The sequence below is a fragment of the Nelusetta ayraudi genome, unplaced genomic scaffold (genome assembly GCF_046127955.1).
Source record: "Nelusetta ayraudi isolate G7.1 ecotype Tasmania unplaced genomic scaffold, CSIRO-AGI_Nayr_v1 ptg000031l, whole genome shotgun sequence".
NCBI lineage: Eukaryota > Metazoa > Chordata > Actinopteri > Tetraodontiformes > Monacanthidae > Nelusetta > Nelusetta ayraudi.
In genome coordinates this window covers 5520909-5533798 of record NW_027466081.1, presented here as the reverse complement: position 1 = coordinate 5533798, position 12890 = coordinate 5520909, and the positions used below count along the sequence as shown (strand labels likewise).

The 12890-nt window shown below is 47.6% G+C and overlaps 1 protein-coding gene across 7 annotated transcripts in view; it reads left to right on the top strand.

Moving 5' to 3' along the window:
- Window positions 1-64: 64 nt before the first annotated feature.
- The window catches only part of usp9 (ubiquitin specific peptidase 9), a 39158-nt gene continuing 26332 nt past the window's right edge, over window positions 65-12890 (top strand). For 4 of the 7 annotated variants that reach the window (XM_076031063.1, XM_076031062.1, XM_076031061.1 and 1 more), the window contains exons 1-9: window positions 1216-1629; window positions 5683-5984; window positions 8829-8974; window positions 9230-9309; window positions 9801-9913; window positions 10956-11174; window positions 12113-12228; window positions 12343-12594; window positions 12686-12821. In XM_076031063.1, coding sequence (XP_075887178.1) covers window positions 5847-5984; window positions 8829-8974; window positions 9230-9309; window positions 9801-9913; window positions 10956-11174; window positions 12113-12228; window positions 12343-12594; window positions 12686-12821 — 1200 coding nt within the window. In that variant the 5' untranslated portion in view covers window positions 1216-1629; window positions 5683-5846. The other 3 variants (XM_076031058.1, XM_076031060.1, XM_076031059.1) reach the window with 3 other exon arrangements.

Here is a 12890-nt window from a genome sequence, read left to right as displayed (position 1 = left end):
TTAGGAATCTAAGATTAGAGTTAGAATGGCAGGTACCTTTGAGGAACTACCTTTAGCAAGACTCACTTAGCCTCCTGCAACAGGAGACACGAGCTTTTTGTTATTAAATAACAATAACAAAAACAATCAGGCTGGCACTGGATTGAGTTTGACGGGCTCTTGACTGAAATGACACCCAAGAGACTGTCATAAAAGGTGAGATAGTCCAACTATGGTATTTTGATGGCCTATGCCTAAGACTTGTGGGAAATTGGACCATATTAGATTAAAAAAAAATGTATGTGCAAAATTAGATTAACTAAATTACAAAAGCAGTGAATTAACTTCAGGAAAACAATAAGACATCCTTGGTTTAGTAGCTGAGTGCATCTTCTATTCTATGCATTGGTTTTTTTTTTTTTGGGGGGGGGGCTTTTGATTTTTGTGAAAGGGTTTATTTACAATGTGTTATAACATAATAGATGATGTATTAATCAGACAACATAAATAAGACACTTTCTGTTTGTTTCTGCTCAGATAGCAGTCCCGATTTAAAACGTGTTTCATTGTGATTTATTATGGGTGTTTATTAGCTTCCATACACAACCGCGCGCGCGCGTGTGTGTGTGAGCGCGCGCGCTAGGCGGGGGAAGGGACGTTCAAGACCTTCAGACCTTTGGAATTGACAAATGCGCGCTCCCGCGACGTGCGATTCTGGGCAGACGAGCAGAACTGGTCCGATCACCTACCGGTCGAAAAGAAAACCCGGACAGGATCCTGGAGCGAAAGTTTTAACGCCTCTATCCACACGGGAGTAAGATGATGTTTATTTTTAATTAATACTTATATTTGATAACGTGTGTTTCGTTGTTTAAGTCTTGATAAAAGAGAGTTGTATAAGTTGGCTCCTTGGTCACTATTTTATTATATATACCATTATACTAGTATAGTATAGTTCACGTCTACAGATGAATTAGCAATCAGCCATTTATTCATCTTATTTCTATAATTTCAGTCCTCTAGTTTGTGGAGGTGTACCGCCAGTGCGATAGGAGGCGCTGTAGTGCAGACAGACAGGGGACTCTGCGCTCCACTTCCACTTAGGAGACTCGGGGTATTGCGGCTCTCGACAAATCGCGGTATGGATTTCACCGACCGGAGACCGGAGTCGTTTTTTTTTTTTTTTTAACCAGAATCGAGAAGAGTCTTTTCGCCCTCTCCATTCAGCAGGTGTTGTGTTTGCCGAGCCGTTCACGGTCGCGGTTGCAAACTAGCACGTAGCCGACCGTCGGGAGTTCCGCGCAGTTTTTTCTCCCCCCGGCGCGTTTTTAATTTTCGCAACATTTCCACCGAACTGCGCTTCCGCCATGTTGAAGCGATTCAAGTTGTGAGTGACTGCCTGGGACCGAAGTGACAAGCCCCAGAAATCGGACGAGATAGAGTTAGGGGGCTGTTACCGCGCCGGTGACGCATGAAAAACACCCAGAAGCAGAGGGGGAAAACGTAGGAATTAGATCTTTCTAGTAACAGGTTTGTGTCCTGCGAAACTGTCACCGATATATGCCACGTTTTATGTAATATAAGACGACACCGACGTTCCAGGCTGGACCTTATCCCGTGAATAGAGGGGGAAGTCATATCAAATTCCTGGTGAGTTGTTAGCCGACTAGCTCGGTATGTTGGCTGGTAATTGTTCGCTAGCCGACTGCTAGCACTGGCGTCAGCTGGTGGTGGTGCAGGACAATATGACTGCATTCGGACCACTTTGGTGTTTATGATGTGGCTGGTTCTCTGCGTTTGCTGCTACTTCATAGATCCGCGTAAATGTCAACGCGATTAAACTGCATTGCATGTACTTCTGAGATCGTCTGCTCTGATTAGCCTGCCCCCCCACTTCGATTCACTGACGCCAAAGCTAGCGCCAGCTAACGTTACCACAGTCCTCGATCCTGTCTACAAACCGAGGAGGGACATTTCCTTTAAACGTCTCATGTTTGCGGGATAATGAAATTACATAATTCCTCCCACCAAATGCATTTATGTCCAATCAAGGATGCGCTATCCAGTAACATCGCTTTGAACATTTGATGTCAGCGGGCCTCTAATTAACCTGATTTTATTTTCTTTCTCTAATAAGTTATAACTTGGCGTCAGACGATATAGGTCAGTACACTCACTTCATTTCAGGAAATAGACGACTCCCCTGTCACTAACATTTCGCCTGTTATCTCAGTATGACGAAATGTTTCTGTGTGAATTAATATTGCAAAGTGGGACTGTTACGGGTTGGTGTGTAGCTGAGACGCGGAGGGTTCGTGTTGTAAAAGTAAAGGTGGGGTAAACCTGTAAGTTGCCGAGCCGAGCCGCTTGTCACTGCACTAGCTGTGTGTGTGTGTTCCTTCGGGTCTGTGCTAGGCTAACGGCGAGCTAACGTTTAGCGCAAATGTTTATCTGGAGCGGCGGTCTCGGTTAGCACTCTAGCACGGACGATGCTCATTGTAATCGGCGTTTGCAAGATCATGCTTGCTCAGCAGGAGCGCTCCGTCAAAAAAAAAAAAAAAAAAAAAAAAAATGACGGTACGCGGACAAGCGTTTGTGTATTAAATACGGTCGGCGTGCCGCCCGAGTTCAAAGGCTTCACACAGCGAAGGTTTTGCTGGCCCAATTCTAGTGTCCGGCCTGACCGAAGGAGTCGAGGCCTTCTTGTCTCAGCGTCAAACGGGGCTTTGGGACGATAAGGCCGTCGGGGCGGATCGCCTTGCAGGGCTAACCTACCGCTAGCCACCGCTGCGCTAACCAACCAACTCAACTAGCCAGCGGTTAACAAGGGCTTTTTGCGGCGCTCGTTTGTGATTGTACTTTGGACAAATGTCAACCGGGGGAGGGATTGCCGCTGCAGACCGGCTGCCTTTTAAACCCAGGCGCTTCCATTGTAGCACTCATGACCGATTTTTCTTCCTCTCCCCCCCCACCACGTCCCCGTCAACAAGATGTTGATTCGATAACACAAACGTCAGCCTCTCCGAAGCTCGGCGAGTCCCAAAGGTTGCCGTTTTAACAGAGCCTCTCGCTTATCTGCACATACCGTGTGACTCCTTTTTTTATTGACACGCTATTGGAGCACAACACTTTGGGTTTTTTTTTTTTTTTTTTTTTTTTTTTGTGCGTCATGAAAGCGTAAAGCTCACTGGGCTCGTTCATTTACAGTTCACTAATAATATCAGCGCCGGATAAATAACGCGACGTTCCCTTCGCGGTGCAGCGGCAGACGCGCACGGATTTGCATTTCCACTTTTCGTGCATTTCGACGTCTTCGGTAACAGCTGCATCCTAAATTTGCAGATGCTGAGGCAGATGTCAGTAGCCACCTGTCAAATGGGATTGAAGCGAGTTCCACGGCCATTTAGCATGGCACTGGAAAAGCTGCTATCCAACAGCCCACCTAGCTGTTTGTTTTTATGTCCTCTCGGACATTCAGGGGCAACCCTGAAATCACATTGATGGTGGTCTGCATCAAATCGGCCCACTGCAATGTTAAAAAGGCAAAAAGGCAAAAAAAAAAAAAAAGGCTGCAGGTGATCTCCAAAGATGCTCGTACTCTATTTCAGTGTGGTGTTTGGGGGGGGAAATGCCTTCTTTTACGCTCCGCAAAGATCGAGCGCAGAAGAATTGTTATTACTTTTTATTTCCAGTTATTTTGCGATGTGGTTAAATTATTAATGTTTCCTGGCGCAAGATGCAGCCAGCGGGCGTATGGAAAGCAAGAGTAACTGAACTCATATTGACTCATGAGCCGGCGGTGTCTGTTAAATAGCCGGATGGTTCCAGAGACCACGCGGATGGCGAAGGTTGTCGACTTGATCCGAGCTTCTCAGCGAGTCGGGGCAACGCAGGTTCAGATCCCTGATACTTTCTCTGTCGGGTTGGAGCGCTGCGAAATTAATGTTAGCCATTATGACCGCCCGAATGTCATTTAAATTGATGAAAGGATCCGTGTGGATGAGCGGCTCCAGTTTTTATTAACTCTCGTGAAATTCTTCTTCTTCTTGTCGGATCTACACAGCAAATGTAATGAGGTGACTTATACTCTGAATTTGCATTTGTTCTGCGTAAACACGTATTCATTTCGACATTTCATTTCGTGCAGCCGCGCAGTGGTCTGATTTGCGCGCTAGGTTTGTTCTTCATGTATCTTAAACAAGTCTGAGCAGCGCTCAGGGGCTTTTGTGCAGACGTCCCCCATCCAAAATCAAAAACTCGGGAGGAAGGAAACGCATTCCGTGTGCAAAAAGTGGAAACCTTCAGGCCGGAGGAAAGAGCCTGAAAGGTGGAGGTCATGTGGATGGGTGGGGCGTCTTTTAAAAAAAAAAAAAACACCTCAAAATGAAACTACACTGCTTCGTTCCATCACCGGAGTGCCATTCTAACAATGCGTCATACGTTTTAGTTTCTGTTTCTGACTCTCACCAGACGTCTGCATCCAGAATTTCTGGTTGGCATTTGTTGCGCCAGAACACCTTGTGTGCGTGCGATGTTGTTTTGGTTCCTCGGAAGTTGCAAGTGTCCTGTTACCGGGGACGACAACCGGGGGCCGCTTCGAGATATTCCACTGGAGAGCTGCCACACTCTATTAATTTATTACCATTTAAGTCCGCTGTTCATTTAGGGGAATTTCGAAAACCGCATTTGCACATGGACCGTGCAGTGGAAAGCACCTTTGACATAAACCGTGCGTCGCCCGCAGGAGTTCAATCGCAAAGATGTCCCTTTGTCCTGAACCATTTGCCATTCTGAGAATGGTCATCTTTGTTTTTTTTTTGTCTTTATTCTTGAAATACCTCAAACATTCACGTAAACGTCACCACAGAGTTCTCAGGTCAAAGTTGCCTCATGTGCCGGCTGCACTGGCTGTTATGCAGGTCGTCTTGGTTATTTTGCACTTTCACAGTCGAAGTTAATTAGTGGCCAAGGTGAAGTTCTCATAGTTAAAAATCCTCCTAGGTATTGAATTGAATTAAAATCGTATTGTGATCATATTGTACCGTCATCTAAACAAATGTATATATTATTTTTCCATGATGACTGTTGTACTGTGTTGTCATCCTAACACAGTATTTTCCAGGTTCTGCTGCCTCCTAAAACTAATTTGCTCCTAACTTGTTGCACGTCGAGCTGCCGCGCTGCCTTTTTTGCAGGTTTGAGTCGCAGCCACGCGATTTGTTCAATCTGCGTTCTGAGGGCGATTTGTCTCCACCCAAACGGTTGCGTTTCAGCCTCAGTTGCGTATTGTGCATAGCTCGGACCGTAAGCTGGGATGTCACCTGTGCAACAAGATTGAGTATTGAACTGGAATCGGACCGAACGCAAATCGTAGATCGAATGTCTGCAAAGTGGAATTTGATGTTGACAAAAGATGAATTGGCTCTGGTTCATGAGGATCCTTCGGGGGTTGCTGCTAGAAATAATATACCTTCCCCAGGTCGGACGCGTTTCTGCACTGGTGATGTGTGTGAGTGCAGCAACAGGTGGGTGGGGGTTTGGGATCCACGTTCTGGAGCATCTCTTGTCCCTGAACTCACCGGTCGCCGAAAGTGAAACTTTTGTGTGTTAACGGCGCTGCGTTTTACACAACTCGCCCCACCCGCCGTTCTGATGCGCACCTGAATATCTTTCTGACCTTTGCCCTCCCTCTCCTCACTGCAGGTTATGCAATGGTCTCAGCGGCACGCCCAGATCTCCAGCTTGTGTCCCTCTCGCACGTGTCCGGCCTCTCTTCCCTCCGCTCCGCAGCTGAGGTGGCTGTGATTTCCCTCCTGGCCAGCGCTCCCTAAGAGGCCAAGATTGCCAAGATCTGCCCCGTGGCGAGCATGACGGCCACCACGCGTGGCTCTCCAGTGGGGGGCAACGACAGTCAGGGCCAAGGCCAGGGCCAGGGCCAGGGTCAGGGCCAGGGCCAGGGCCAGGCACCCGATGCTCAGAGCCAGCCCCCGCTGCCGCAGAACCAGGTCAGTAGAGACGTTTTCTTTCTTTGTCCACCCACCCACTTTCAGTACTGCTTTCTTCCTGAGCTCATAGAGTTGCGTGGGTCTGCTGGAGCCTCTCCCAGCTGTCATAGGGCGAAGGCAGGGTGGCACCCAGGAGAAGTCGCCAGTTCACTGCAGGGCCACATTGAGACAAGCATTCGCACTCACACACACACACACACACACAAACCCACGGACAAGTTCGAGTTTCCAATTCAACTCACATGCATGTTTATAGACCAGGTGTGGGCAAACTACGGCCTGGAGGCCGAATGCGGCCTGTTAAGCCTTTTGATCCGGTCGGCCAAAACTTAAAGAAATTACATCAATAGTGTGTAAGTCATAAAATAGCTGTATTTCATCCATTTTTTTTCAGTGTTTTAAGAGTCATTTAAATAAAGAGCTAAATATGGTGGGGCTTCAAATACACATTTTGTTGTAACTGCTTTTGTTCATTTTCAATTGACATTAAAGCCCATGATATATTTTTTCCTCCTATGAGGTGGGTCACCAAAACACTCCATTCATCTGCTGCTGCTCCAGCCCCCTATGTCAAATTTTAGAACCCATCGCGGCCCCCACCAGTCAAAAAGTTTGCCCACCGCTGTTCTAGACTGTGGAAGGAAGCCGGAGAACCCACGCAGACACAGGGAGGACATGCAAACCCAACACAGAAAGGCCCCAGGCCAGGGAATCGAACCCTCAGCCTTCTTGCTGTGAGGCGCTAACCGCTGTTTAAAATGGATGCACACAACTCAAGTGCGATTAACCTGCGCGCATCGACGGAGGATTGTTTTTTTAAATATTTTTCATTAGTCAAAACAGTGCTGCAGAGGGTTAAACAGACACCACTCATGCCACACACACACACACACACACACACACACACACACACACACACACACACACAGATGTCGGGGAGGACAGAAAGGGGAGGTGTCGGGCGGGCGGTGGGGGGAGCTGAAAAGAGGGAGAGGGAGAAGGAGAGCTAACGCGAGGCATCAATGAACAGAGCATCCTGAGTGATGGATAGAGAGTGTGTGTGTGTGCGTGCGTGCAGACGGGACCCTTGTTGGTTAGAGATGAGCCTCGGTAAGACGTGAGAGGCAAGCTGCCTATGTAGGTCAGCCAAGCAGAAGGAGCCTTCGCCACACACCCCCACATTTCATATTTCTCCGTTGTGCCTCCTCTTTTCCATTATGTTTAATCCCCCCTTCCTTCACTGTCTCGCGCCGCTGCTGCTACACCCTCGCCGCTGGGTGAGGAACCAGAGAGAGGGAGAATAGAGGGAGGAGGGCCGGACGGACGGACGGACACGTTAGCGCTCGGACTCACCGGCCTCCGTCTCTCGGACGCTTGCCCCCCCACCCCCTCTTTCCAGACGTGTCCTTTTTTTCTTTTTTTTTGACGGCGCCGTAACGGATCCCCCCCAACGCCCACGTGCGCTTTCACTTCCACACGCGTTTTCACTTCCAGTCTCTTTTTTTTTTTTTATCGTTTCCGGGATGAAAGGAGCGTTTTCTCGGCGGGCAGCGCCACTACGAGCCCCTAACAACTCGAATCGGTTCCGTCTGAAGGCCTTTCATGGCGGCGGAGTGGGAGACACCTGCACCGTTCCGCCCACGTGCACGTGCGCCCGGCGAAACCGGAGATGACAGGAACGGCGTCTACGTCACTGAAGGAGCGTGCGTGCGTGTGCGCGCGCATGTGTGTGTGTGTGTGGCCGAGGTCACGCCGGCCGGTGGTGCGTCGGCCTTTGAACAGCGGGAGCGAAGGCAGCTGTGAGTGACGGAGCGGTCGGAGGGATGGATGGAAATGTCACGTTTTCCCACTCGGGTTCTCAGTTTTGATTGTGACGCTCGTGCGCGGATCGGAGCGCACCGCACGCCGTCCTCAATTTGCACAGGGTTTGCGCTCGCAAAAATGTCCGCGGGGGGCCCATTGCACACGCAAACTGACGAACAAGCTGAGCTACTCAGGTGGTGCAGTGAAAAGCGGGAAAATGATTGGGCACCGTTTGTTCGGCGTATGAACTGCATAATGAATGTATACGCAGATTGGGGCGTCTTCACATAGAACATTTAAAATATTGTCGATTCTGTTCTGATGTTGGGCGGGAAAATATACAAATAGATTATTCCGCTCAAACTGACAGTTTGCGTTTCGCAGCGTGCGCACGTTGCCGTTCCCACCGGGAACGCTTTTCTTGTTCACGCGAATATCAGCCGGGAGAATTGCACCCTTCAATCGGGCGCGCGGCGTTGCTCGTCCGGCCTTGAAGTCGCCACTGCAGCGTAAACAAATGGCGCTAGCGCAACCAACAAGTTTGTTACGCAATGCTGGAAGCACGGCCGCCGCGTTAAAGGCCGATTGTGATCTGAACTGTCGACAGATTTTGCCGGGAGGGGACGGAATGTTTTTTTAGAAGTCATCAAAGAGAAAATAAAAGCGTAGTAATTCTCGTAAAATTGACGATTTTACGATTTTTACACCATTTAATGGAAACGACTGCAAATCGCAATTGTACTTTGTTGAAATTTTCGAAATATTGCTTTGATTTTGCAGAAAACTGTAATGGAACTAGTGTGAAGAGGTTGAGAAACAAAAATTAATTCCGTTTCTGCATTAATGTGCAAACATGCCAGTTCATTATTATCGCTTACGTGCCACTGCAAGAATTCCAAACACTAAATCCGATCAAATCTCCAAAATCGCTGCCGCCGTTTTTCTTCCCGTTTCTTCCGCATTGCTTCATTTTTCCGGGTTTTAAGTGTCAGCTGGGTATTCAAAGGCAAGCGCGTGTTTTCCTTTCCTCTCCCTTTCCAGACATCGTCTCCAAACTCCTCCAACGAGAACTCCCCGGTGAGCCCACCAGATGAGCCGAGCCAGGGGGAGGCCCCCCCTCAGCTGGAAGAGGAGGAGCCCGCCTTCCCTCACACTGATCTAGCCAAGCTGGATGACATGATCAACAGGTGTGTACGCCGAAAAACGCAGACCCGTCCTCGAGAAGCGTTGCCTCCGTCCGGCCCCGATGTTCAGCTTGCATACCTGGCTAATTGGCTGTTACTGGCACAGTTGCAATGTAAACCGAGTCATCCCCTCCAAAATAAGTGTTTTTTTCCCTCTAATGACTGGCTGTGTCCCCCCCCCCGCAGCGAGGACACCAGGCCAAAGACGTCACAGCGCCGAGAGCGACAGTGCTAATTTATCTCCTCATTGTCCTGCAGGCCTCGTTGGGTTGTTCCAGTTCTGCCAAAGGGGGAACTCGAAGTCCTCTTGGAAGCTGCGATAGACCTGAGTAAAAAAGGTAGGGGAATGCAGACTCTTGTCCTTTTTTTTTTTTTTTTGTGCCCGCTGAGATGGTTTACGACCTCAACGTCTTCCCTGTGGCGTTTAAAGAGGCCCAAAGCAAGTTTAAAGGATCTTAAAGGATTTTCAGTTTACAATGAAAGGAAATTGGAGAGAAAAAAAGAAGCTGCATCTGTTTGAGTTTGAAAGAACTGTTCTGACCCATGACTAAAACAATAATTGTCAAATTAATGACCAATTATCAGTTCCCTCTGTTTTGAAGCCTCTAATTTGAAAAAATAAAACCCACCAAAACAAACATTGTACTTCGCCTAAATTGAGGAACTGAGAATGGGGTTAAAGTTCGGTGAGTCCAACCATTTGTTAAATCGGGGCAGCATTTTTCTGGAATTTTGGACTTCTTTCAGAATAATTGTGTCAGCACTTGTACCAACCGCAGTTTTCCAAAAGCTTTGAGTAAACTTTTCAATCCCTCCTTCCCCGTCGCAGGACTTGACGTGAAGTGCGAGGCTTGTCAGAGGTTCTTCAGAGATGGTCTGACCATCTCCTTCACCAAGATCTTGACAGACGAGGCGGTCAGTGGCTGGAAGTTTGAGATTCATGTAAGTTTACGCTCACTATTTGCCAGTAATACACACACACACACACACTCACACACACACACACGTGAGCTAATTTTATCCGTGCGACAGATATGCTATCAACCCTGCGTCACTGTTATGTCATGCTGAGAAGTGTTGCAAGCAGTCAGCGACAATAACAAAACTCCCTCTTCCTCTGTCGGTATTTATTCACGAGGGGAATCCTCTCGGTAAAGTCGGCGGCGTGGAACTATTTATGATTTCGGACAAAAGGCGCCTCCAAAACACTTAGAAAAATGCAGGTCCCAAGATGTAGCACATACTGGATACAGTTATGCAGGATGACTGGACTTAAAAACTTTAAAATTGACATAATTTTAAGTCTTGCTCAGTGAAATTGAACAGTTCAGGTGTTTAACATCATACGTTTATTATGGGACCAATTTCATAAGTGTTCAATATGTGCACTGCCTGTGTCGCGACTGGGTAACTGTGTGCGAGCATATTCCAAGACTCCTCTTTGGGAGTGAACAGCATGGCTGAACCTGAAAACAGAACAAAAATAAAACATTACATTTAAAATCTTGATCTGTTTCTATACATACAAGAATTGCCAAAGTTATCGGCCTGCGAAATGATGTCAGTTTTTTTTGGAACACCTTGATTTGAACAGTGCTATATACATTTAAGTTAAAAAGATGATAAATGCAGCGTCAAATCATATTTCAGAAGTTTTTTCCCCGAGTTAATATAGATGTATATGATCGCGCTGGATTGAATCGAATCAATATCGTATCGCGATAAACTTTGCAATATTAGCAAAGATCGTATCGCCATCCACATGCGTCGTATCGTCATCCAAACAAGTCGATGTAATATTGTATAGTGATGAAGCTGGTCATTTACACCCCGTAAGCACCATGAGTCAGTACACATAGTGAAAATGCACAGTCATACAGTTACTGGGCATTGGCTCAAGTTTACTGCGATGATTCAGAACACGAGTCCTTAATATTTCCCGCGTCGACGGCGAAGGTCCTAAATTGCGTCGATTCTCCCGCAGAGATGCATCATCAACAACACACATCGCCTGGTGGAGCTGTGCGTGGCCAAGCTCTCTCAGGACTGGTTCCCCCTGCTGGAGCTGCTGGCCATGGCCACCAACCCCCACTGCAAGTTCCACATATACAACGGGACGCGGCCCTCGGAGACGGTGCCCGCTGGCGCGCAGCTGACCGACGACGAGCTCTCCGCCCGGCCGCCCGACCCGCGCTCTCCGAAGGTAAAACGCGTCGCTCCCGAACCCGAGCAGACGGAAAAGTTTCTTGTTTTTTTTAAATTTTTTTATGCGTTTTATTTATAGACTGTGATCCTTTCAAATAGGCTCGAATGGAGCCTTTTTGTATTTGCCCTACATTCTGCGAGCAGACAGTCTCCCCGTCTTGAGTAGGCGAGATATTAATACATTTTTTGTTCTAAAATAAATGTTTTAGGCGTGGACAAGAGGCGCTGCTTTAAAAAAAAAAAAAAAAAAAAAAAAAAATTATTTCACTGACGAAGTGTGTTTATCCATACCTCCTTTAACAAAGGCCCATAAAGACACTTGCGAACCCTCTCAGGGGACTCGCGAATGTAAACCTTCACTGAAACAAAACGCGGGAGCGTGTCAGAGGCGAGGCGTAATAAAAGGAAGGAGGCGGACTCGCCGGAGAATTATCATTTTTAAAGCAAAAGAGTGATGAACAGAGAGTGTGGGCAGGGGTCAGCGTAAACAGAGCCGCAGCACTCATCGCCTGTCTGCCTCTGCTGGCTCGCGACCAGGACTACTTAAGTTTCAACAGTCAGTCGCCTGTGTGTGTGTTTTCTTTTTCTTTTTTCTTTTTTTCCGTCAGTCATTATTTCTGTAATAAGAATTCCTTCGTGGAACAAAGGCTGCTGGCTATAATGTGTTTTACAGATTCACGTTTTACTTTTCTGAAGGAAAAAAGCGAAAGAAATTCCCTACTTGCTGCAAAGGCACTAGACTGGTGTTGTGGGAATTGCTTTAATATCAGAATTCTAGATATCGCTTTGTTTTTCTAATCTTAATACAGATTGTTACCTTCTTATTTCTTCAGCAGTTTTGATTTCACGTCGCGCCCTTGCTGTGAAACCGACGGGCCGACACGACGACCTCTGCTTCAACTTAACCCGCTCCTTTGTGCGTTTGTTCTCTTGCAGGGCTGGCTGGTGGACTTAATAAACAAATTTGGCACGTTAAACGGGTTTCAAATGTTGCACGATCGCTTCATGAGCGGCCAAGCACTTAACGTCCAGATCATTGCTGCACTTATAAAGTAAGGCCGCCGTCGCCGGAACGTCTGCATTTTTAACGCCCGCTGCAAACTTTCCCTTCACCGAGCTGACTTTGCGTCTTTTTTCCTCTCCTCCCCCACCCCTCTGTGTCGCAGGCCTTTCGGACAGTGTTACGAGTTCCTGACGTTGCACACAGTCAAGAAGTACTTCCTTCCCGTCATCGAGATGGTTCCCCAGTTTCTAGAGAACCTCACGGATGAGGAGCTGAAAAAAGAGGCCAAGAACGAAGCCAAAAACGATGCACTGTCCATGATAATCAAGTCTCTGAAGAATCTAGCGTCCCGTGTACCAGGGCAGGAGGAGACAGTCAAGAACTTAGAGATTTTTAGGTTAAAAATGATTCTTAGGTGAGTGGAATTGTTTGTGTTTATCATCAAAAAGAAAAGTATTCGCAAAATGTGTAATTTTTCGACATTGACTCTTCATTTCTTCCTGCAGGTTATTGCAAATTTCCTCTTTTAATGGCAAAATGAATGCACTTAATGAAGTCAACAAGGTGATCTCCAGCGTGTCCTACTACACCCACCGGCATAACCCCGAAGAGGAGGAGTGGCTGACTGCCGAGCGCATGGCCGTAAGTGAAGCTCCGGACGCAACTCCAGACGAACGTCCGCCCTCCCGGCGCTGACCTCCCTCCCGTCTC